This window comes from Lissotriton helveticus, chromosome 1_1 (genome assembly GCF_964261635.1).
Source record: "Lissotriton helveticus chromosome 1_1, aLisHel1.1, whole genome shotgun sequence".
Taxonomy (NCBI): Eukaryota; Metazoa; Chordata; class Amphibia; order Caudata; family Salamandridae; genus Lissotriton; species Lissotriton helveticus.
Window position 1 is genome coordinate 72400174 of NC_136057.1, and position 26958 is coordinate 72427131.

The window sequence follows — 26958 nt, forward strand, 5'->3', positions numbered from 1 at the left end:
TCATCACATGGGCAGTCATATGGTGCCTACTTTGTTTACAACAGATGGTGACTATAGTAATTAATTCATAGTATGGATCGATTTTACCCCACAAAGCAAAAGATTTTTGGGACAGCCCTCGGATTTGTGTATTGATTGTGTGTGTGTGTGTATGTGCACAGAAGAGCAACTATATTGTGAAATGTTTTGAGAAGGGCATGTTTTTTCTGTGGTTTTACAGAAAACATTTACGCGCCCCCCCCGTCTTCTGACATTGGATCCGGGTGTGGCTGGTTGATCTGCATAGGTCTGGGCAGGGGTGGGATGTGTGCACTGCGGACAAGAATGTGCAGCAGGGGCAGACAGACACCGTCTCATCCACAGGATTTTCAGCCCAAGCTGAAGTCCTATCTGCATGGCTTGCCCTCACGCCCCCGTCCATCCACAGACACACTGCGCCTCCTTCAGTGTTTTCTGGCTGTTCAGATCAAGGCATTACTTGTCTTTCATGACTGCTTCGAAATCCTCAGCAGGTACAGATGTCCTGAAAGTCCTGCTGCTGGTTGTGCTTCTGTTGTTTTTGCAGCTATCTATCATGTTGACAGCCCTTCGGAACAGCACGGGAGAGAGGGAGGCCAGATTGCAAAGCGACCAGTTCTCCGGAATCCGCGAGCCCCAGGGTCCAGAGCTGTTGCTGTTATGCGTTGGCGCAATAGGAGGCAGCCATTACCTTCACGTTCCCAGCATGACCTGCACATGTGGAACAAGCAGGTTGCAGGACAACAATCTCCTTGCTGATTGGCCAAAATAGCTTCAGAGGTGGGGGGAGATTAACAAGGTTGGTTGCAAGAGAGCTCTTGCCCATTGTTTTCCACAACCTTTATTGAAAACGGAAGCTTTATAATTAGGCTTTTTATGTCTAACTTGGAAGCGTTTTAGTTGGGATGCATTTCGGAGAACTAACGTGTACACGCAGTGTAGATGGCATAAGTGTTCCATTTGCAAATCTATGCTAGGAAGTAAGCTGATATTTTACATTTAACAAAATCAGTACTGTCGTGCATCGCGTTCCTTGCAGCCACATGGGCTGCTGGTCAGCTGTTGCAGGGGAGTAGGGGAGGCGGGCCTTTCTGAGCCCAGCTCAGTGGCTGATCACTATGGCCGGAAGAGGCTTTTGCCGCTGATGAAGATGTGGGTGGGGCTGGAGGAGGAGCAGATGCAGCTTTGAAGCTGAAATAAAATTTAATTGCAGCGCTTGGAAAATCGGCTACGCCATTGTCCCGGCTGGGTACGTTGTCGTGCCTGCTGTAGGAAAAACTCATTACAGAAAATAGAGCACGCACCATTTAACAACTAAGAAAAGGTGCTAGTAGCCACGGCAGAATATAAATGGGGATATGCGCTTTCTAAGGAGGGACTAATAAGCCTCATAATGAATCAGACGCCAGCATTTAGGAAGGACAAAGACACAAGCCAATCAAAAATAAGGTCGGGAGAGTGAGCAAAGCTTCTCTCCGTACTGTACTGAACTACCACAGATCTCCACAGAGCAGTGCCCTCATGCTGGCTCAGGCTCGACCTAATAAAGGACTGTGCCCGTTCCAGAGAAAACCTATCTAGATGGAATGAAGTAGACTTTTTCCTTCCCAGTCCCGCTATCATAACGAAGGTTGTTGATTTGTTAAGAAGCAGACCCAGTTCAGCCTTGAAAGTTGAATGAGACCCAATCACGCTGTGTAGGGCCAGGGGTGTCCTGGCCATAAAAACTGCATCATCTGCATAGAAGAGAGCAGGCAGCCATTGTCGCAGGGATTCTGCTCCTACACGGAACTGTGCATAGAGACTTGGAACCTCAGTGAATTAGGGTGTGCCAAAACTCACCTTAGTACCCAAAATCCCCTACTAGACTAGCAATCGGTGTCTCATTGGTTCTTACAAACTCCCAATGTTTAGACAACCCAGAACATGGACTTAGAACATCTCAGGTGACGTAGAACACATGAACACTCTTTCGTTATACAATCATATCAATCCAGAACGAGGAGTAAATGAGGACGCGTGCAGATTTGAAATGTTTATTTTCTAATGCAGTGTTCTCAAGCGCAGTATCTTAACTAATACAAGTAAACATATTATAAGAAACAAAGTCATCAGCATAGTTACTAGTCCATAGAATACAAAGAGTGAAAGCATGTTAAAATGCTAGAGGGAAGAAGGCTCAAAGACACCTAATTCTCACCCTCCCGTGCTAATATATTATATTATATCTAAGAAGATCTCTTTGGGTTTTAGCAGGGCGGCCCCATACCTCTGATCTTAGTGGTAATGGATCACATCATCTTCCACCAGCTCTCTGCATGCGAAGCATCATCAAGTGTATGTTAATGCTCTGTGTAGTGCAATATTAAACGTGCCTAAAGCTAGAATTTCACTGCAGCTGCATGTATGTTATGTCAGCACGTGAGAAGATCAAACCTCACAACAACCACTGTGTTGAACTAACCTTGAAGGCCTCTGCACTCACTGTACAGACATAGCTTACCAAACAAAGCTGATACTAATAGCAAAACATATTATTCTCGTGTGAAGCAAAATACTCTACAAGGCTAAAGGCTCTAATAACAATATGTGCCGTGTGCAGAAGCAGCAGAAAGGTAAAATGGTAAAATGGCGTTTAAACTCCTAATAAGCTCATGCTAACTTAACAGTGCGAAAGCAAAGCATATCAATATGACACGATATGCCACCTGCTGATCTCTGCAAGGCGCACCCCTGTCACACCCTCTTTTTAATTTTAAAATATTTCCGAACATTCCCCCTCTTTACCAAAACTGACTACTGCCCCTGTCTCTCTATACATCTCCCTAATAAAAAGAATCATGGAGTTGTCTGAGTGGTTTACGCAGTCAAAGGCCACGGACAAGTCCACAAAAGCCATATAAAAACGGCCCTTTTTTGCACAAACATATTTTGCTGCAAGTAAGGGTGAATTTTGTCCGTAGTCGATCGTACTCCTCCCCTTTCTAAACCCGTATTGTGTCTCAGCTAAAACATTATTAACAAATGCCCACTCCTCCAGTCTATTTAGGAGCAATCTCCCCATTCGTTTGGCAGCGCTATCCAGCAGGGAGAATGGGCGGTAATTTGCCGGATTCGAGGGATCCCCCTTCTTATATTTGGCGATAATCATGGATTGTTTCCACGATACCGGGGGTGCCACTTTGGAAAACAGTATTAAAAACATGGGTCAAGAATGACGCCCATAAATGTTTATGTACAAAGAAAAACTCCAGAGGAATCCCATCCGAACCTGCTGCCGTTAGGGCAGGTGATTGAGAGAGTGCAAGCTCAATTTCCTCCCATGAGAATTCCATGCCCAAATGGCCAGTCATCAAGTCCTAACGTTTTTTTGTAGCGCTATCCATCTCTACAATAAAAATGCGTAGGAAGTCAGACAGCCAGGTGGATTGATCTATATGAATATCAAGAGAGGGGCTGCCCTGATCCTGCAGAAGAAGGGCATTTACCACCCTCCAAAATGCCTTGCTATCTTTACTCCTCGAAGCCTCACACAAATGTACCTATACTTCATTCCGTAATTCCTTTTTTCTCACCCCCCTAGCTGTCTTATAGTAAGCTCGTAGCTTCCTTATCAAATCTTTGTTTCTGGGACTTGTTTTAAGAGCAGTGTAAAGATTTTTGGATGCCTTCGAGCAATTTGTCTCAAACCCCCTTATCGTCGATGGAGTGTTTCTTGTACCTGGATATAAAAGATTAGAATTTATAGATGTTAAAATTTTACTAAATGCTATTACTACTTGATGACTATCAGTGTTGGAGTCTAAGCAGGATTCAGTGTCAGGTAACACCTCTTTTACAACTTTTGGGAGGAAGGTAATAGGGTTAATTTTCTCCCATTTAAGAGTAGATCCATTTTTCTTAATCGGTATGGGGCATTTATGTAAATGTAAATGTAAATGTATTTCGATTTATATAGCGCACGAATCACCCAGGGGTCTCAAGGCGCTTGCTTAGGGAACCCGTCCTGGTATTCCCCTGTGAGATACCCGGCAGGGTATTCACAAGGTGAAAGCCAGGCATCCCGCCGCGAGGGGCAGTAGTGGAGATTAAGCAAGCTATTGCCCAGAGTCGCAGAGTGTGACCCCGTGAGTCGAGGAGGCACCGGAGCGAGAATTGTCAAGTCCGTGGAATTTTTTAGACAGAGACCCGCCGAGGCGGGGAATCGAACCCTGGTCCACGGCTGATCTCAGCTTCCGGGTCTGCCGCCTCTAACCACTGAGCCACGCTTCTCCATTTATAGAGCTTGACATAGCAGAAAGAGGCCAAACAAAACAAAAAAAGAAGGAAAGCATGATCACAGAACTCTGTCAACTTGGCTATGGAGGACTTAATACATCTCTTCAAATTTGTCTGAAGAATTTTAAAATCAGTTGTCGAGGTAACTCCAGTACGTTGAAAGCTGGGAAGGAGTTGACCAGTCGTGGAGTGACACAGATTTATTATAACTAGGTCCCAAGTTAATGGAAAAACTGTTTGAAATGTTTCCGTAGTTATTATGCATAAAAATGGACTAGTAACGAATCATTCGTGTCAGTTACCCCACTAATACGTTTGTCCGAATTGGGGCTACAGTACACATGAAAATCCCCAGCTCAGATAAAAAAACTTGAACATGTGTGGTATGTTAACAGAACCTCCAAATATTCCCGCCAACTCATCTATCACCTGTGTAGGAATCTTAAAATTATTATTCTAAAACTGAATCCGTAACAAATTCATTTTCCCAGAACCTTCAGTCGTGATGACATGAAAATGGGGCACGTTATTGATAAAGGTCACATTACCTAGGGTAATCCTGTTTGCTATAATTCTGAGTAGATCTACCTGCTGCTGATGGAACTGCTGGCATAACAAAGGAGCTGTAGCCATTTACATAGACCGACTGCTCTGTCCAATTTTCCTTAAAGCAGATAGTATCAGAATTCTTAAACACTTTATGCGAATTTTGATTATCCTTTTTGTTTTCATAGCCCGCTATATTACTGGAGAGAAACTTTATATCACTTAGGGACTCCTGCGACCGAATCGCTGTCAGTACTGGTAAGAAGGATGATGTAGGGTCAATTGGTAAGGATGTAATACTGCTCAGTGAATCTAAAACAACCAACTGAATCCTCTCCATGGGTACCAAACCAGAAACCGTTTGATAATCGTTATAAAGAACGGACTGAGGAGGCAAATGATTTAGTGGAGAGATCAGTCAAACACATGCTTCCATATCTTCCAACAATGAGTACCTATTTGATAGAGCAAGGGCATTAAAAGCCACCTGGGCAGGCTTATGACCAGTTTTCACTAAAGAAAGGCCCTTAGTGAGTACGGTGGAACTACGTACTGGTGCGACCTATAGAAAAAGCCCAACGAGACTGCATAAATCTGAGAATGGAGTGAAGGGGCAACCGGTAAACTCCCTAACCGGTCTCTCACAAGCCATTCATTATCAAAATTTAAAATAACCAGTCAATATTGGTTGTTTTTCATCCGACCTAATTCACTGCGTTCTTCTGGTCTTGATCAAATGATTTTGGATGAGATGACCTTTATTTTAGTTTTGAGTCATTCAGTGTCGAGCCTTGGCCATCAGCTGAAGTGAAGATTTTGTAAGATTGGGATGTAGTAAAGGGACGTTGACTAAAATTTTAACACTGTGACAAGCTGCAGGAGTCCATGTATTGGTGATTTGGTCTGCTATGGGCCTGAGTAGATGGGGGATTTACCTTAACCTGTGGTCTTCATAAGTCATGTGATTGCCCCTTACCCATAGAATCTTGTATGGTCACCTGCTGTAGGCAACACCTAGAGACCAGATCTACATGGTCTGGACCTTTAGGATCCCTGCTGGGAGCCACTGATTTTCAACACAAGGATGACCAATAGAATTAGAGGGCGATTTAACTAACTCACGACCAAGGATCATGTTTTCACAATTAGTACACAAATTATGACTTTCACAGTCATAGTTTTAAGGAGTTTTACAGACATCAGAGGGGATGACCTTAGTTGGTGGTTAGAGGATAGAAGTAGCTAAACTACCACTGGAATCTACCGTCATTTGTTCTGCTAACCTTGTAAGGTGCAAGCGATCGAATCTAGATAGGTCGCAAAAGTTGTTTAAAGTTATCAAGAAGATCACACCAATGAGGGAAATGTAGTCTCTGAATGTTGGTGCCCATTCATACATGTGGTACTCGCTGGCAATGCGACCTTTCTGATCTTCTCGGCAGGACACTTGGAGGGCAGTGTCGCATGGCCTCGTTTTCATTTACCATTTATGGAGGTAGCATTGTTTGGTTTCCCACTACATGTAGAGGCACGCTGTGAATGTTCGGGAGTTGGTACAGAGACTGCTGGCAATTATGGAAGAGAAACCCCATCTAGTTTTGTTACTCCCCTCTTGGTTGTAGAAACAACTAGATGACTGCCCTGCCCCTGACCCCAACCAAAGTCTCTTTTCTATAAGTGGGATTTATTTTTCTAAGCCGATGTTGCCTTGGCCAGAAAGGTATCTAAAGAAGTAATAGTTACCTCCTCTGTTGCTCTCAGATTTTTCTTGCCCATGGTGGGCCTGTAACAGGGGAGTGTAGAGGTTAAAGGGGGGGCCCCAGCCTAGCCTCCGCCGACGAGCGTGGATGGACCCGCGCAGAGGTACCAGGCAGCTGCCTTGCAGCATGTCCTGGTGCAGGAAGAGTGATGTGGCGTGCGGTGGAGCCTGGGGGTTGTAGTCAGTGCCCCGTCTCTGCTCCGATGCTTCCCCAGGGAATCTCTAATAGAGTGCTCTACCTTGCACTCACTTCAATTGTCCAACTTGAGCATAATTGGAGACTTGAATCTTCATCTTGATCTAATCAACGATAAAGAAATCCATGACTTTACTAATGGCATGGCCACTTTCCAATTAGCTCAGTTATTAAAAACATTCAGCTACTAGGCTGGCCATCTGCTGAACCCTGAGTTTTACAACCTGGCCACCCTTCAAACTGCTCCCCCCTATTCCAGTGACCTGGTCAAACTATTATTTGGTGCCTATGACCATTGATACACCTAGCGTTGAAAAAACCATTACCGGTGACCCCACAATGAGAAGGTAGTGGCATAAACTGGACCCATCTGTCTTTTCAAGGTTAATTGAAAGGAGTGTGCCTCTATTAGACTCCAATATAGAACGGGAGGAGACTTCCACCAAAGCATGGCTCAATTCTGCCTTGGATAATTTTTTTCCTGCTAAGCTCTTTAAAAGTAGGAAGCAGCCCCCCAGTTGCTTGGTTCTATAAAGCATTGCTCATAAAAGAAGCAATTCAAAGAACTAGAGTGTGCTTGCTACAAATCCTATTATGCTGCAGCATCATGCTGAATACAATACTTGAGAGCGATTAAATGCTACAAGAAACTGATTAAAACAGCCCGTGTCAAATTATTTGCCGACAAATCAAAAGCAGCAGCAAGCTTTCAAAAGTAATCTTCTTTTTTGTGAACAACCTGATTAAACCCACCTCCACTCCTGGATTAGCAGAAGCTTCTAACAGCCACTGCAGCAAGCTTGGTCAGTTATCTTTATCTTTACTTTAACAGGGGTGAGAAAACAGTCTAACCTGTCTCTCTTGATACAGGGACCTACCACTCACAATGGGCTACCTTGGACCAATTGGCTCTACTTAACACAGATTCTATCACAACCTTAATGCGTCAAGTGAAATCTGGATCTCCAGATAACCCATTTAAACCTGATATTATTTTAACATTTCAGGAGAGCGTCACACCCATATTTCTAGAATTAGCCAAACTCTTGCTGAGCACTGAAGAAGTATCAATATCATGGAAACATGCCAAGGTTATACTTCTTCTAAAAAGCCTTCGCTAAATGCCACTCAGCCAGAAAACTATCAACTTATTTCTCTTCTGTCGTTTGTGTCCAAGGATGGGGAGAAACATGTAAACAATCTCCTAACTAAAATATTAGAACAATATAAACTATTAGATTGTACCCAAAATGGAATTCGATCAAACAGCACCAAAATTGCTATTTTAACAGTTACTGAATCCCTTTGCAGTACTGCAGAGGCTGGCAAATCCCAGGCTCTGATACTCCTAGATTTAAGTGCGATCTTCGACACTGTCTCACATGCAATAATATTAACTCGCCTGGTTTACCTTCTTTTTAAAGGAGTGGTGTTATGATGGTTCTCTCTCTTTCCTCATTGACCTGCCGCGAGAGGTTGACTGGTCTTCCTTGGAACTCTAGTTTTTTCCAGGTCTTCCGGTCATTCTAGGAGTGGTGGTTGCTGAGGCAGGTGTGTGGGATCTCTGTCTGATGAAAGAAGCTACAATAAAACGTATCTAAAACCTTCATATTTGACTTCTGGTTGTCCCCTACTTGAACAAGTGGTCTTTTAAAGTTAAACCCTCCCCTTTCGCCTCATCACAAAGAGGACTGGCTCCTGGTGTCCCTCTGGGTTCGGAGCTCATTCCTACCCTTTTTAGGTCTTGCCTAGCGTTGCAGCGTGAACGCGCTACCGTCTCTTTGCGAGGCATGCAGTACACACTCTAGTGTGGAAGCTTCATGGAAGCTCCGCCCACTCTCTGCCCATTGGCTTTGATCTTAAATGCTGCCTTCAGATTGGTTTGAGGCTTGTTTGTCCCTCCTCATTCATCATTTGTATTCTTCCACGGCTATTGGCCCCTTTACTGCTAACACTATTTTCTTCTCTGTCTCCCCACCCCACCCGCCCCGTCCCTCAGTCTGTGACTTTACACCCTCCCACCACTGCCATTCGTGTTTTCTTGCCTGCTGGCACTTCCGTTTTCATCTTTATTATTGCCACTTTGAAATATGCAAGTTCATGATGCGTGCTGTGCAAAAACTTCTTGTGTTTAATCAACTCGATTTTGATGTTACTCTAAATATATTAAGACTCTAGGCAACATTCGGGGTATGCATGGCAACTGACTCCCCTTAGTTCCCAATTGGCATTTTTGTCAGGCCGGAGGAGCGGCAGTGTTTTAACTCATGCTTAAAACGAGCACTTTTAATAACTTCCTCTCAATTCAGCTCTATAATCTTGTGTACTGAAGTGACACGCTAACGAAATGCACTTTTTTGAATTCTGAAGACGTTGTGGCACATTTACACATTTGCATCATGTTTACTGTATGATTAACATGCCGATCATTTTCACGGTTCACCCACTGGCTCGTATACGCTTTGGCTTGTCTCGGGCTGGCTCTACCTGCTAATTAATATATTGGCTCACACACCTCTAACAAAGAGATGAATGGATACATGACCGTGAGCCCCGTAGATGGTAGATAAATAGACTGGTGCAGACAAACTGACAGTCAGACTCCTTTGCCTCCCGTTAGAATCATCACTTTCAATAACCTGGAAACCTGCCCGAAACTCCTGCATGCTCCAACCTCATCCCCCTCCCCTATTCGTAGCAGAAGCAGCAGATTCTGAGCTGTGCCCTTCTGTTGCAGAGGAGCACGGCAGAGTCTGTAGAAGCGCAGGGATCCCTAGTCTCCCAGGGCGGGCAACTAAACCTTCCGGGTGCCTTCACACTCAGGATAAATGAATACATTTTGTTCTGTGCTTCAGTCGCCCCTCTGTGAGCAATGTCTGGTAGATGAAGCTCTGTGTTATTAAACACATTCAGAGAGGTAGTTGTGTACAAACAAACAACAGCCACAATACCGTACATTTTGAGCATTTTGAACTTGTCGTTGAAAACCTGCTCATCGAGTACCTCATTGGCTGATCATTTCATGGCACTACCAAAATTACATTTGGACACATTTGCTCAACTGTAAAACACTCTCTACTGTGGGTCATTTAACAACTCTGTGCTTTGGGGTTAGGTAACCTACTTAGGATGCTTTGTAAAAGATTAAATACAAAAATGAATGCAATCAAACTAATCAACCAGCACTGTGAAAACTGACGCATTCTGGCATTTTGTATAAATAATGTCGATTTTCTCATAGATGCGAGTAAAGTAATCTAAATGATATCTGCACACTTTTAACTAATAGCACCGGGCTAACTTTGACAACTAGGCAATGAATACGTTTTCATGTACCCCCAAAACTCCCCTGCCCCAATCCCCTTGGCAAACTTCATTGCCTCCAAGTGTTTGGGGGATAACCAAGACGCAGAATGAGTCAAATAGTCTAGAAAATGAAAGAGAAGCCGGGAAACGGATTCACATGCTACGATCACGTTGGTTAGTCTGTAAGCACTACTTTTATTAATGAGTTTCTCATTAGTAAAGCACCACGGTGTACATGTGTGGCGACACTTCACCCATGAGGTACTTGCCAAGCAATTGTTGACACAATCCACACCTTGCGTCTTTTTCAATATATTTATTACGAAGTGCAGGACCTTTCCAAGGGATTTTGCACACTACATACATTCACTCTAAAAATAAAACGTGTAGGTAAAAAATAATTGGCATTCACAACGTTAATAGCTCTAACTCACAAATGCGAGAACTATTTGCATTGCAGATACTTGTTAATATTTACATCAGACCTCTGGCAGAGGTAGTGAAATATTTTGGAATATCTCACTAGTGTTGTATGCTGATGACACTCAGCTAATTATTTCCCTGTCGGCAGAGTCGACTGGCTTTTGTGTCAAATCTAAAAACTGTGTATCAGCGTTGGCCAAATGTATGCACGACAACTGTTTAAAACTTAATTAAACAAACAGAGCTCTAAGGAGCAACCAGCCTAGCTGCCTGGATGCAACTTTACATGCACTCCAGAACGCTACGCTCCATCCAATCTAAACCTGGCCCACATCCCTCGTCAGGAGAGACCGAACGAAAGGTTTCTCCTTCCATGTCTTAGCTCCAACCCAGATAAAATTCTATGCCTCCTAACCTAAGAAAGATTCAATATCACTTATTGTCCCGGAAACAGTGGAGGACCCAGCTCTTCTCCATCTAGGCTGACTATTTCGCCTCTCTGGGGCTGTGTTTATTAGGATCCTTTTATGTCCCTTGATGATATTTTCTGACACCCGGACCCTTACCTTACCCTCAGGGCAGGCAGCCTTCAGGTGTTGTGCTTTCTAAGCCTCGGCTCCCCTCTTGTAAAGGGTCAAAGTGGTAACACCCTTGCAGCAAGTGCCTTTATCAGCCACAGGATTAAGCTACAGTGCACCCCAATTCCCAGCTCAGTAAAAGCCTTAAACAGACCCAAAATCGAGCATGTACCTACATGTTCGCCTCCCCTGTTTGTACCTCATAAGTAGCTACCTGTGCACTTCCTCAGTTTTTATGTCCCCGGCGAGCTTCTCTAAAGATGCTTTTGATCCATCTACGCTATCATGGTGTTTGTCTATTAGTTCGTTACCTGATGTCTGCTGTGTTAATTGTGTCACTCCCCTGCTTTAGCGGTCAATGAACCCTGCTGAGCGAGTATGCAGCCATAAGGGAGCTGAATGTAAGAAATATCCAGAGGTGTAGGTGCTGCACTCCCCCTCAAGCAATGGACATCTTGTCTTACTCTTCCAATGCTCCATCCACTGACCGAGGAGCATGCTGGCACCAAACGGAAGACATTTAGCTAGATACCCCGTGTAGGAGAGTAGGGTCTGCAATCCTATGATCACCCAGATTTTTGCTTTTTGCTGCACTGGTTTACGACTTTCCCTGGCTGTGGGCCTGCTAATCAGACCCACAGCCTAGCTGTTCTCTCTATCCAAATTGTACTCAGGTACTGAATTGGCACTGGGCCCTCTCCAAGTCCCTGTACCCAGGGCTGAGGTGTACCCAGAAGTCTCCCAGGGGCTGAAGCATGTATTATGCCACCCCTGGGCTGACTAACTAAACTGACACAACTGGCTGCACGACAGCTGGGGCAAGGTGGTGTACTCACCCTTTGCTTTAGATATAGTATACCTATATCTAACCCTAAAATGGACACACAGATCTCCTATCAGTCACTCCTATGGCAGGCCTTAACAATCCTGAAGGCAGAGTGCTTGGAATCGTGTGAGATGGTGCTCGGGCATGAGCTGAGCCTGTCTGCGGCTTTCGGGATCCATCCCTTAGCCGTTTCCATGATATCGCATACCATATACTCTTAAGTGCATTATAATCCTCGCGGTTATATGCCAACTCTGGTATCGCTTTATCAAAACATGTCGAGTAAGGTGTCATACGAATTGGAATACTAACCCCTCGCCAATTCTGGCGACGGGGTTAGCATTCCACCCTTCTAGAGGGACACGACATGTATGTAACCCCTAACCCCGGTTAAAGTCAGACAGAGCCTTAGCATCCACAAAATGGATGCTGCCACCGAGACACAAGTCTGCCCTCCTGCTGCTGGGAGTCCTCCCAGAGCAGGAGATAAGGACAAAGGGTTTCCTGCCAGGGGCGGTGCCAGCACCGTCCCAGACAGGGTTTTGTGTATTGTAAGTAGGCAGGGCTTCAGAGGAAGGTGACTGCACGTGGCACCCCGGTGCTCACTGTGCATAGGCTGGCTGGAACCAGTTCCAGGGTCACTCCAGACCCTGTGCTGGGGAAAAGCCCGCCAAGGAAGTGGGTGTAACCACCCCCCTCCTGGTCCCACCCATAGGGCAGGACTTAGTCGCGCGCCAGCCCCTTTTTACAGGATAAAGGTAGGAACTGGCCCCCTTCCAAATCAGATCATCTTTGAATCCTGAAACTACTTTCCACGAAAGGAACTCAAGACTTCTTCCTAAGATTTCTCCCTTGTGACTAAGGAGTAGTCACCCTGCATCCGCAGGCACCATCTTAAGAACACTGCGGTCTGCTGCAAGTCTCTCCTCCGGATCAAGACTGCCCAGCTCGACGAGAACCGGCTTCCCTGGCACCTCTGACCTCTACCTGCATCATCAGTCACGCTGAGATTCGTGGGTGTGACGAGACCTCGAGGGACCGGCCATCTTCAAGACTGCACGACTTCTTTCCAGCAAGCCCGCCGAGTAATTTCCTGGTGAGTGCTTTGGGGTCCGAGAAGCCCCGACCCTGAGCAGCTCCAGCACCGAAGTGCAGCCTCCCAGCATCTCCACGATCTGCGTGGGGCCCTTCTGCTTTTTGCTGCTCGCCGCGTTGTTTGGCTACTAGCCCGCTGGCTTGTGGCCTCCTGAACGACGCCCGACGACATTTCTGCTGCTAGTCTGGTTGCTCCAGGCTGGCCCTTGCTCCCTTCCAAAAGAGGAGCACCCCGGACCCTCCTGGTCCACTCAAGACGCCATTTTGAGTCCACCGCGTGGGCTTGAATTAGCCAAGGCTTGTTGCCCAATCCTGGACGCCGACAGCTTCATCCATCGTGGGACAGCTCGCCTCTCCATCCTGGTCGCCGACAACGCCTCCTGGTCCGTGAGATCTGCAGAGCCAGCGTCGCCCACTCACCTAGTCGAGGTGACTTCGCCCGGTGCCATCCTGGTGCCCACTTAATCACTGGCTAGTGATTCAAGAACTTGGTCCCCTCTGCTTTCAGGTTTCTTCTTCCTTGATCCAGGCTTGGATCCATCGAACTTTCCTTCACTGGTCGCCTGCCAGCAACTTCCTTCTTCCAGGCTCCTGGTCCGGCAACGAGATCCCCGACGTCTTTCAGACCTATGCAGCTGCAGCCCCTGGGCTAGGTAACTTCGGCACTTCGGTGTCCCAGCATAGCCTCACTATCCTAGGGTCAGGATCCACTGTCGTTTTCTTCCTACCAGGTCGGGTTCGCCCGTGAACACTAACTTTACCTTTACTAGCTTCCATAGACTTTGTCCCGCATCCCGCGTGAGAGTGCACACTCTGCACCCGAGTCCCCTAGGCCTCCTAGAAGTAATCTAACGATTCTATAGTCAAGTCCTAGCGATTCCAAAGCCTATTAGTACTGTACTTACCTGCTAGTAATTTCGCATTCCACTTTTAGAGTATATGGTTTTTCGTGCCCCTCGGGCATTTGTGTGTAACGTGCTAACTTAAGTATTTTCGTAAGAGTTTTGTTGTGTGCCTAGCACCCTGTCCTCATAAAGAGTACAGGGTTGTTGTGATTCTAATAAATACATTGTTTATTTTCATAACACTTGTGTGGTGTCCTTTCACTGGGTGTTCAAGGGGTAATGTGATGGTAAAACAGCTGGCTTAACACGCCCTGTAGAGTCTTAGCCTTAGACTGCTCGTATCCATGCTACTAGGATAGCTGGTCTATAAGGTTGACTTACAACCAATCATCAATAAGGGTTGTTTGGACTGATATATAGTGATCACTAGAATAGTGAACACTGCACATCAGGCCAACTTCTCACATTGGTGAGCAGCGGTTGGGATTTGAGCTTGCTGTTGTTTTACCACACATGCCCTAAGAATATCTTGTGAAAGATCACATAAGTACTAAAGGTACATATAACTTAGCTTAGAATACTCTGAGTTCTACTGAACCAGCTGTTGTAGCTCCTAGGGCCTAGCACACCCTAAACTACAACTCTAGCAAGGGATCAGTAGGCAAACATATAGTGTAGGTAAGTGCACCACTTACACCTCACTAGAAAAGCATGTCTACCCAGGGAGATTCTACTGAGACTCCCCTGGTCAGTGTTGACCCTCCACAGGTCACTTCGAGATATGCAGCTCTCAGTTTCCAGGAGATGAGACCGATCTGTGTCTCCAGAAAACTGAAGCAGGGGTCTAACCCCACCATTCCCTTTCTGATAGGTCTCTTAGAGACATATGATGCCAGAAAGCTATCTCAGTTACATGAGAACATGCCAGCCTTAGAGGGGACCTCAGGGGATCCAGACCTCCCCAACACTGCTACTGCAGTTGAGGAGGAGGAGGATCAGGAGGAACTCTCTGGGGATGAGGTAGACAAAGGTCTTGAGGTAGTCAGAAGGCTAACCAGGGCCAACTTAGACTTACTTGGGCTAGGATCTGGGGGACCCCCAGTACTAACCCGAAGTGGGCCTAACCTTGGAGTTAGGAGAGATAGATCTCTTTCTAGGGACTCCAATAGATCTCTGCACTCTAATGCCTCTTCTCAGGGGAGAAGGAATCCTCCACAGAGGAGATTTACTTCCCCTCAGAGAAAGGAGCATGAAGCTAGGATGAGACAAGCTGAACTGAGGATTGAAAGGGAAGAAATTGCCCTGGCCAAAGAGAAGCTTGCCCTGGCAAGAGAGCAGCAGATGAGTGGGTTAGCTCCCACTGGTGGCAGCAATCTCCCAAGAGATAGAGAGAAGGGTTTAGATACTAAACACCTGACTAAAATAGTGCCCCCCTTTAAGCAAGGGGATGATATCCAGAAATGGATGGCTGCTCTGGAGAGGGCCTGCACTGTGCAGTGCATTCCCCAGAGTCAGTGGGCAGCTATACTGTGGCTCTCCTTTGATGGTAAAGGTAGAGATAAGCTCCTCACTACAAGAGTAGAGGATGCTAACAATTACCAGGTCCTGAAGAATACACTGGTTGATGGGTTTGGTTTAACCACTGAGCAGTACAGGTTGCTGTTCAGAGACACCCAGAAAACTCAGTCTCAGGACTGGTCTGACTTTGTGGATTGTGCCACTAAGGCTTTGGAGGGCTGGTTGCTGGGTAGCAAGGTTACAGATTACACAGGATTGTATAATCTAATGATGAGAGAACAAATTTTAAACAATTGTCAGAACCAGTTGTTGCACCAGCACCTTGTTGATTCAGATCTGACCTCTCCCCAAGAATTGGGAAAGAAGGCAGACAAATGGGTCAGGACAAGGATCAAGCAGAACCAGAACCAGAACCAGGGTGGTCAGAAGAACGCAGACCAGAAGGGTAATGTTAAGAATGAGCAAAATGACCAGAAGTCTTCACCAGGTCCCCAACAAACCAAAGAGGGTGGGGGTCAGGCTTCCCAGAAGAAGAAGACTCAAGAAGGCCAGTCAAAAAGGTGGTGCCAGTACTGTAAAAGTAAATCTCACTGGTTTAGTGAGTGCACCAAAAGAGGAGGACAAACTCCTGCCACTACAGCCCCTAAGGCAACTGCACCCCCTAGTACAGTCAGTAGTGGTAGTGTACCTCCCAAGGCATTAGTTGGGTTAACCTTGGGAACTGAGGGGTCTGACAACTTAGTTGGCACACTCACTCAGGCTGTCCTTGTCTGTACAGGGGATATGGATATATCCCCTGAGATAAGTCCCAATACTTTGGGCAAATACAGGCAGACACCTTTGATTAATGGCAAAATGGCTCAGGCCTATAGGGACACTTGTGCCAGTGTCACCATGGTGACACCTAACTTTGTGGACCCTGGACAGATCGTGCCAGGTACTGATTTCCTGGTGACCAATGCCAGCAATGTCACTACTAGTCATAGTGTGGCAATTGTGGCTTTCTCCTGGGGTGGAGTGAAGGGACAGAAGAAAGTTGTAGTCAGTTCAGACCTCCCAGTTGATTGTTTGTTGGGCAATGATTTGGAGTCATCACAATGGTCAGAAGTGGAGCAGAGGACTCACATGGAAATGTTAGGCTTGCCAGCACATGTGCTTGCTGTGACTAGGTCACAGGCCAGAAAATGCCCCACTGAACAGGTGCTGGATCCTGAAATGATGGACCAGACACCCTCCAAGAAGAAGAGCAGTAAGGGTAAGGCTTTGCCTTCCCCCTTGCCCCAGGTTGAGGATCAAGTCTCTGAGGAGGCTGATCTGGAAGAGCTGAGGGAAACTGAGCCTAAAGAGCTTGAACTTGATCAAGTTGAGTTTCTGGGCTCAGGGGGACCCTCCAGAGCAGACCTGGGGAAGGAACAGTTGAGCTGCCCTTCCCTTGAACCCCTCAGACAGCAGGCTGCTGCTGAGGCTGCAGGGAATGCCACAGGTGCCCACAGGGTATACTGGGAAGATGGACTCCTGTACTCTGAGTCAAGAGACCCCAAGCCTGGTGCAACCAGGAGGCTGGTCATCCCCTTGTCTCTGAGAGGTTTCCTTCTTACCTTGGCCCATGAGATTCCCCTTGCAGGTCACTTAGGTCAGACAAAGACTTGGGACAGGCTTGTCTCACACTTTCACTGGCCCCATATGAATGAGAATACCAAGGAGTTTTGTCGCTCCTGTGTCACTTGCCAAGCCAGTGGTAAGTCAGGTGGCACAACAAAGGCCCCCCTCATACCACTACCTGTGGTGGGGGTTCCCTTTGAAAGAGTGGGGATTGACATTGTTGGTCCAATGGAACCCCAGACAGCATCAGGGCACAAGTTTATACTGGTGGTAGTGGATCATGCCACCAGGTATCCTGAAGCTATTCCCCTTAGGACCACTACAGCCCCTGTAGTGGCAAGAGCCCTAGTTGGAGTGTTCTCCAGAGTGGGTTTCCCTAAGGAGGTCGTTTCTGACAGAGGTACAAACTTCATGTCAGGATATCTGACTGCAATGTGGAAGGAGTGTGGTGTGAACTACAAGTTCACCACACCCTACCACCCACAATGCAATGGGCTTGTTGAGAGATTCAACAGGACCCTGAAAGGGATGATTCATGGACTACCTGAAACTCTTAGGAGAAGATGGGATGTCCTGATCCCCTGCCTCTTGTTTGCTTACAGAGAGGTCCCACAGAAGGGGGTTGGCTACAGCCCTTTTGAGCTTCTGTATGGGCATCCTGTAAGAGGACCCCTGTGTTTGGTGAAGGAAGGATGGGAGAGACCTCTCAAAAAGCCTGCAACCAACATAGTGGACTATGTACTTGGTCTCCGCTCCAGGATGGCTGAGTATATGGAAAAGGCATCCAAAAACCTTGAGGCCAGCCAAGAACTTCAAAAAGCTTGGCATGACCAAAAGGCTGTTCTGACTGTGTACCAGCCAGGACAGAAGGTGTGGGTGCTGGAGCCAGTGGCCCCAGCAGCTCTGAAAGACAAATGGTCTGGGCCCCACACCATCATTGAGCAAAAGGGAGAGGTTACCTACTTGGTGGACCTTGGAACTCCCAGGAGCCCTCTCAGAGTGCTCCATGTTAACAGGCTCAAGGCATATGTTGACAGGAAGGACATGAGCTTGCTCATGGCCACAGATGAGGGACCGGAGGAAGAGAGTGACCCTCTCCCAGACCTGCTCACTCAGAATCCTGATGATGGATCAGTTGATGGTGTTGTCTTTTGTGGCAGCCTCACTGAACATCAGCAACAGGATTGCAGGCAAGTTCTGCAATCCTACAGACATATGTTCTCTCTGACACCCAGCCAAACTGATTGGTGTACCCATGATGTTGACACTGGAGACAGCCTGCCTGTCAAGAGTAAAATCTACAGACAGCCTGATCATGTTAGAGACTGCATCAAAACTGAAGTGCAGAAAATGTTGGAGCTGGGAGTCATTGAGCCCTCAGATAGCCCTTGGGCTAGCCCAGTAGTTCTAGTGCCAAAGCCTCACACCCAGGGTGGTAAGAAAGAGATGAGGTTTTGCGTAGACTACAGAGGCCTCAATGCAGTCACTAAGACTGATGCCCACCCAATACCAAGAGCAGATGAACTTATAGATAAATTGGCTTCTGCCAACTTCTTAAGTACATTTGATTTGACAGCTGGGTATTGGCAAATCAGGTTAGCTGAGGAGGCCAAACCCAAGACAGCATTTTCTACCCCTGGAGGGCATTATCAATTTGTGGTAATGCCCTTTGGACTGAAAAATGCACCTGCCACCTTCCAAAGGTTGGTGAATCAAGTCCTCACTGGGCTGGATGACTTCTGTGCAGCATATCTAGACGATATTGCTGTCTTTAGCTCCACCTGGGAGGATCACCTGGTCCACCTGAGGAAAGTGTTAGAGGCCCTGCAAAAGGCAGGCCTCACTATCAAGGCCACCAAGTGCCAGATAGGGCAGACACAGGTTGTATACCTGGGCCACCTTGTAGGTGGAGGCCAGGTTCAGCCACTGGAGAGTAAGATACAGGCCATCAAGGACTGGACTCCTCCAATCACCCAGACTCAGGTTCGAGCTTTCTTGGGCCTGACTGGGTACTATAGGAAGTTTGTCAGAAATTATGGGTCCATAGTGACCCCTCTTAATGACCTGACAAGCAAAAAGATGCCAAAGAAAGTTCAGTGGACAGCAAGCTGTCAGAAAGCTTTCAATGACCTAAAGCAGGCCATGTGCACAGCACCTATCCTAAAGAGTCCAGATTACTCCAAACCATTCATTGTCCAAACAGATGCTTCTGAGTTGGGTGTGGGGGCTGTTCTGTCTCAACTGAATTTTGATGGTAATGATCAGCCAATTGCTTTCATTAGTAGGAGGTTGACACCCAGAGAGAAAAATTGGTCAGCTATTGAGAGGGAGGCCTTTGCTGTGGTCTGGGCCCTGAAGAAGCTGAGGGCCTACTTGTTTGGCACTCACTTCACCATTCAGACAGACCATAAGCCCCTCTTGTGGCTAAATCAGATGAAGGGTGAAAACCCCAAACTGCTTAGGTGGTCCATTTCCCTACAGGGGATGGATTTTACAGTGGAGCATAGACCTGGTACTGATCACAGCAATGCTGATGGGCTCTCCAGGTATTTCCACATAGAGCAAGAAGACTCACCTGGTCAAGGTTAGTTTATTGTCCCAAAGTTTGGGGGGGGGGGTCATGTAGGAGAGTAGGGTCTGCAATCCTATGATCACCCAGATTTTTGCTTTTTGCTGCACCGGTTTACGACTTTCCCTGTCTGTGGGCCTGCTTATCAGACCCACAGCCTAGCTGTTCTCTCTATCCAAATTGTACTCAGGTACTGAATTGGCACTGGGCCCTCTCCAAGTCCCTGTACCCAGGGCTGAGGTGTACCCAGAAGTCTCCCAGGGGCTGAAGCATGTATTATGCCACCCCTGGGCTGACTAACTAAACTGACACAACTGGCTGCACGACAGCTGGGGCAAGGTGGTGTACTCACCCTTTGCTTTAGATATAGTATACCTATATCTAACCCTAAAATGGACACACAGATCTCCTATCAGTCACTCCTATGGCAGGCCTTAACAATCCTGAAGGCAGAGTGCTTGGAATCGTATGAGATGGTGCTCGGGCATGAGCTGAGCCTGTCTGCGGCTTTCGGGATCCATCCCTTAGCCGTTTCCATGATATTGCATACCATATACTCTTAAGTGCATTATAATCCTCGCGGTTATATGCCAACTCTGGTATCGCTTTATCAAAACATGTCGAGTAAGGTGTCATACGAATTGGAATACTAACCCCTCGCCAATTCTGGCGACGGGGTTAGCATTCCACCCTTCTAGAGGGACACGACATGTATGTAACCCCTAACCCCGGTTAAAGTCAGACAGAGCCTTAGCATCCACAAAATGGATGCTGCCACCGAGACACAAGTCTGCCCTCCTGCTGCTGGGAGTCCTCCCAGAGCAGGAGATAAGGACAAAGGGTTTCCTGCCAGGGGCGGTGCCAGCACCGTCCCAGACAGGGTTTTGTGTATTGTAAGTAGGCAGGGCTTCAGAGGAAGGTGACTGCACGTGGCACCCCGGTGCTCACTGTGCATAGGCTGGCTGGAACCAGTTCCAGGGTCACTCCAGACCCTGTGCTGGGGAAAAGCCCGCCAAGGAAGTGGGTGTAACCACCCCCCTCCTGGTCCCACCCATAGGGCAGGACTTAGTCGCGCGCCAGCCCCTTTTTACAGGATAAAGGTAGGAACTGGCCCCCTTCCAAATCAGATCATCTTTGAATCCTGAAACTACTTTCCACGAAAGGAACTCAAGACTTCTTCCTAAGATTTCTCCCTTGTGACTAAGGAGTAGTCACCCTGCATCCGCAGGCACCATCTTAAGAACACTGCGGTCTGCGGCAAGTCTCTCCTCCGGATCAAGACTGCCCAGCTCGACGAGAACCGGCTTCCCTGGCACCTCTGACCTCTACCTGCATCATCAGTCACACTGAGATTCGTGGGTGTGACGAGACCTCGAGGGACCGGCCATCTTCAAGAATGCACGACTTCTTTCCAGCAAGCCCGCCGAGTAATTTCCTGGTGAGTGCTTTGGGGTCCGAGAAGCCCCGACCCTGAGCAGCTCCAGCACCGAAGTGCAGCCTCCCAGCATCTCCACGATCTGCGTGGGGCCCTTCTGCTTTTTGCTGCTCGCCGCGTTGTTTGGCTACTAGCCCGCTGGCTTGTGGCCTCCTGAACGACGCCCGACGACATTTCTGCTGCTAGTCTGGTTGCTCCAGGCTGGCCCTTGCTCCCTTCCAAAAGAGGAGCACCCCGGACCCTCCTGGTCCACTCAAGACGCCATTTTGAGTCCACCGCGTGGGCTTGAATTAGCCAAGGCTTGTTGCCCAATCCTGGGTAACTTCGACGCCGACAGCTTCATCCATCGTGGGACAGCTCGCCTCTCCATCCTGGTCGCCGACAACGCCTCCTGGTCCGTGAGATCTGCAGAGCCAGCGTCGCCCACTCACCTAGTCGAGGTGATTTCGCCCGGTGCCATCCTGGTGCCCACTTAATCACTGGCTAGTGATTCAAGAACTTGGTCCCCTCTGCTTTCAGGTTTCTTCTTCCTTGATCCAGGCTTGGATCCATCGAACTTTCCTTCACTGGTCGCCTGCCAGCAACTTCCTTCTTCCAGGCTCCTGGTCCGGCAACGAGATCCCCGACGTCTTTCAGACCTATGCAGCTGCAGCCCCTGGGCTAGGTAACTTCGGCACTTCGGTGTCCCAGCATAGCCTCACTATCCTAGGGTCAGGATCCACTGTCGTTTTCTTCCTACCAGGTCGGGTTCGCCCGTGAACACTAACTTTACCTTTACTAGCTTCCATAGACTTTGTCCCGCATCCCGCGTGAGAGTGCACACTCTGCACCCGAGTCCCCTAGGCCTCCTAGAAGTAATCTAACGATTCTATAGTCAAGTCCTAGCGATTCCAAAGCCTATTAGTACTGTACTTACCTGCTAGTAATTTCGCATTCCACTTTTAGAGTATATGGTTTTTCGTGCCCCTCGGGCATTTGTGTGTAACGTGCTAACTTAAGTATTTTCGTAAGAGTTTTGTTGTGTGCCTAGCACCCTGTCCTCATAAAGAGTACAGGGTTGTTGTGATTCTAATAAATACATTGTTTATTTTCATAACACTTGTGTGGTGTCCTTTCACTGGGTGTTCAAGGGGTAATGTGATGGTAAAACAGCTGGCTTAACACGCCCTCTAGAGTCTTAGCCTTAGACTGCTCGTATCCATGCTACTAGGATAGCTGGTCTATAAGGTTGACTTACAACCAATCATCAATAAGGGTTGTTTGGACTGATATATAGTGATCACTAGAATAGTGAACACTGCACATCAGGCCAACTTCTCACACCCCGGTAAAGGCAGAAAAAGATAAAAAGCAGACACGTACTGGCAGCAGAGATATCGCAGGTATATTATTAGTTGTGATGGAATCACTATAATAAATGGTGCAATCTTCCAACAAATGCTTGAACCATCCCTAGGAATGTGGCGAAAATAACTTAACAAACAGAAGTAAAGACAGGAGTTAGAACTTCAGCTCCTCCAGTGTAAACTGTGAAGTCAAGAAGAGTGTGAATAGAGCTACATTTGTTATATACTTCCTGAAGCGTTACGTTTATTATATACTTCCTGGAGCATTAGCTTTATTATATACTTCCTGGAGCGTTACCTTTATTATATACTTCCTGGAGCGTTAGCTTTGTTATATACTTCCTGAAGTGTTACATTTATTATAAACTTCATGAAGAGTTTTCTTTGTCATTTAGTCTTGAAAGGGTTACTGTTGTCATACACTTCCTGAAACTGAAGTGACAGCAGCACATCCTGATCCATCTCTTTTTACACAATACCTTCTTGTTTAAATGAAATCTTAGCCATGTGTGTCTTCGTAAAGCTGTACTTCTAGCAAGTGGGCGCTCCATGTGTGCTCTTTCTGTACTAAGTTACTCTGTGAACACTGGAAAATCACCTCCTTTTCTGAATTAAGTAAGATTTACATGTTCAGTAGAACATTTAGTTAAATATCTGTGTATGGTGAAATATCTCTTGGTAACTTTCATAAATGGTCATGACGAGATGTATTTTACAACTAGTTAAATATTGTGTATTCACATACTCTTACATTTCCATTTAGTGATTTTAATTCTCTTTACATCCAATAGGAAACCAGCCTTGAATGCACAAATGATCGTGAATAATGACAGTAATCGTGCAAATCTGAAAAAAGTGGTAAAAAAAATGAGCTCCAATATTCAGGAAAAGATCTGCACAGTCCGAGACTGAGAAACCTGAACATAAACTGATAGATCCTCGAAGAGGCAGTCAAGAGCAATTCAGTGGATTTAAGAGTCTGAGCTGTTCACCTCCACGCAACAGGACTAAGAAATGACCTCTAGAAAATTAAGGCAACAACACTATCAAACCACTTCCTGTATTAACAGGCCTCTACCACCAGCTTTGATAATGTGTTCGGTATGAGGTGGATACAGCATTGCTCTGCTTCCTGTGATGATGACAGACCACCATTGAGCACGCTAGGTATATTGTAAACTCTTCCTGGCCAAACCACAGGAGCAAGAGAAAAGCCCAAGGGAGTGGAGCCAGACAACTAAGGGCAAAGGAAAGAGGGTCTCTGAGACTGTCCCAATTTGCTTCGACCAGAAGGAAGACTAATCATCACTCATAAACATGCAAAACCATTCCTCAATCTAAAGACATAACCACCTACAAAGAAGCTTTACTTTCCGCAATTATAATATGTGTAGTTGATGAGTCTTGTATTTCATTGTGAAATCTGAAATCAACCATCCAAAATACCACACACATACAAGGAATGTGAGAGTAACACAAGTGCTTTATCAACCATGTTAGCTCCTCAGGAAACCCAGTCACGGGATGCAGATAATTATAAACCTGACCCAGAGACACTAACCAAGAAAGAGAAATCATACACAAGCAGCAAGAGCTTTGGTTTGTCATCACTACTAAAGCGCCATCAGCAAACACACACAGGAGAAGCAACGTGCAATTGCAATGAATGTGTGAAGAACTTTAGTCAGTTAGCACTCCTAAAAGATCATCAGCGAGCACACGCAGGAGAAAAACCATTCCATTGCACTGAATGTGTGAAGAGCTTCCGTCTGTCATCACAACTCCAAAGACATCAGCGAACACACACAGGGGAAAAACCATACCATTGCACTGACTGTGTGAAGAGCTTCAGTCAATTATCAAACCTCAAAATACATCAGCGAACACACACAGGGGAAAAACCGTACCATTGCACTGAATGTGTGAAGAGCTTCAGTCTGTCATCACACCTCAAAATACATCAGCGAACACACACTGGGGAAAAACCATACCATTGCAATGAATGTTTAAGTATGTTTTGTGATTCCTCAACTCTCAGGAATCATCAGCGAACACACACAGGAGAAAAACCATACCCTTGCAGTGAATGTGTGAAGAGCTTCAGTCGGTTATCACACCTCAAAATACATATGAGAACACACACAGGGGAAAAACCATATCAATGCACTGAATGTGTGAAGAGCTTCAGTCAGTTCTCAAACTTCACAATACATCAGCTAACACACACAGAAGAAAAACCATAGCATTGCAGAGAATGTGTGAAGCGCTTTAGTGGGTCATCAGATATACAAAAACATATTCGAACACACACTGGGGAAAAACCATACCATTGCAATGAATGTGGAAGCAGTTTTAGTGATTCCTCAAATCTCAGAAATCATCAGCGAACACACATAGGGGAAACGCCATTACAGTGCCAGGAATGTATGAAGAGCTTTAGTATGTTATCAATTCTGCGGAGACATCAGTGAACACACTCTAGATCGTAGCATTCTGAATGATCTGTAAGGTGCTTTTGTGTTGCTGGAGCTGCCAAATAAACTGTGTTCTCATAGACCAGCCTTGCCTAGAGGAAGGAGTTCTTCGATATAATATGTACATCAGAAGAAAGGCTACATCTTCAGTAGCCAAAGATAGTAGAAACGAATGCTTTCCACCGAGTTCATTTTAACAAAGTGCTGAGTCCGGGAAGTTCTTCCTGCTGCCGACCATCATCATCATCGTCATCATCATCATCACCGCCACCATCCAACCACACTGCCAGTCAGGAACAGGAATGAGACTGCTCTTCAGCACACCCATCCTTATACATAACACACTACAGGGGTTTGCTCCAGGGTCAAACTCACTTTCCTTACACGTTATCAGCAACAAGTTCTAAACTGAACAAATTATATTTAGGAACAAGTGGTTTGTATGGCCATTAGTGGCATAATACATTTGAAACCCAATACTTTATAAATCTGTATGAATGATACATAACCAAACATCCAAACACCACCCATGTATGGACATCCGAGAGCCTTTAAAAAACACACTACAGAGGTGTGTATCAGGCTCAAACTCAATTTACGTTAACATTAACATGAACTAAATTATGATACAGCAGAAACAATCATGAGGCTATGAAATGTACACAATAATGACTAGATTTTACATATTAATATGAAATTTATGTTTTTAGATATGTAATAAAACAACAAATTTATTTGAATTCACGGTATTTGATTGCTGATTGTATAGGAGATCTTAAATGTGATTTATTCACTAAATTTTAAAGATAATTTGTGATGTCAGCAAGGAGCCTAGTTTATTTGGCAATAGAGGGGTCAAATCTTGATAACATGACTGCTTTCTGCAGAGAGTCTGGCGCAGGTGGCATCAGAGTGGACTATTCTCAACAGTGTGCCTTCTCTCAGAGTGAGAGGCGGTTCTTTGCTAGAGATGGTACCACCTCCGATTTCATAAGCAAAAAATGCTTTTATTTTATGTGTCACAAATACCCTACTAAAAGCCCACCAGTAATCCCACCTGTACGTTTGTCACTGGATGTCAGGCTGTGACCGAATTATACCAGGTGATACAAATGTAGAACATGGGAGGAAACGTAGAGCAAACAATTCACTGAGGAGAGATGGGACAAGCTATGGGGCTACTCACAACTGATCGCAAGAAATGCCATGTGCAAATGCTAGTTTATTTCTCTCATCAACGGTGTGTTGATGAGGATTGTGCTATGATATGAAGCCTACATGAAGGATTCCATGAGACTCTTATAGTCATTCTGCTCTAGTTGTCACTTCAGCAGGAAGGGGAGAACAAGAAGAGCGAGCAGAAAAAGCAAAAAGAGGCCAGAGAAGAGAAATAAAAGGGATACAGAGAGAAAACACACGAAGGATGGAGAAAAGTACATAATAGATATCGGCCAAAATATGAAAGAAAGAAATTTGTATGGGAGGGAACGATAGTTCTAAAAGATGGCCAGGAAAAGAAATCTCTATGAACATTATTTATAAATTGCCAAAAGTTGAATTATATTTTAGGAGCTTAAAATGTAGTTTAAGTGTGACGTGAATGAGAGTCTTCAAGTGTTATAGGTGTAATGTGCTGTTTAGTGGTACCAATACTTGAACCAACTTTATAGCTTTGGATCTGGGATTTAATCCCAATTAGCCAATGGTGTAAATGAACCAAAGGGAGGGATCAATGTATTTTCGGGTTACCAATCTCAGCTCAAGTGAGATAGTTAAGAGGTCCCAGGTTCCAACTGTCCTCCTTAATAAATGTGTTTATGCACATACTGCACAGATTTGTGTTACCTTTGTATCAAACATACCAATCCTAATAAATTCTGTTGGAGGTGGCCCTTTCTAGGGTGCTTTCCCTCAACTTTTTAATTGTTTTGCTTTTGTCCCTCCTGGTTTTCTGTTGATCTATGTAATAGCCTAAGGACTTTGATCGCTTTTTACACAGCCATTCAGTGCCTAAGTGATGTGCTTGTCCTATACATACTGGTGACTAGTGTATGCATGATTGGCTAAATTGAGTTAGCTGTAAGTCTATTGTCTAAGATAAGAATTATACCTAGGGCATGTAACTCAACACCTTCTTCGTGGGC

General features: G+C 45.9%; 1 protein-coding gene across 3 annotated transcripts in view; it reads left to right on the forward strand.

The window, feature by feature from the left end:
- LOC144829203 (uncharacterized) overlaps positions 1-26742 on the forward strand; it is a 106472-nt gene extending 79730 nt beyond the window's left edge. For all 3 annotated transcript variants that reach the window (XM_078688309.1, XM_078688142.1, XM_078688218.1), the window contains one exon: positions 23132-26742. In XM_078688309.1, the coding sequence (XP_078544435.1) occupies positions 23834-24583 (750 nt within the window). In that variant the 5' untranslated portion in view covers positions 23132-23833 and the 3' untranslated portion in view covers positions 24584-26742. The remainder of the gene's footprint in view (positions 1-23131) is intronic.
- Positions 26743-26958: the final 216 nt, after the last annotated feature.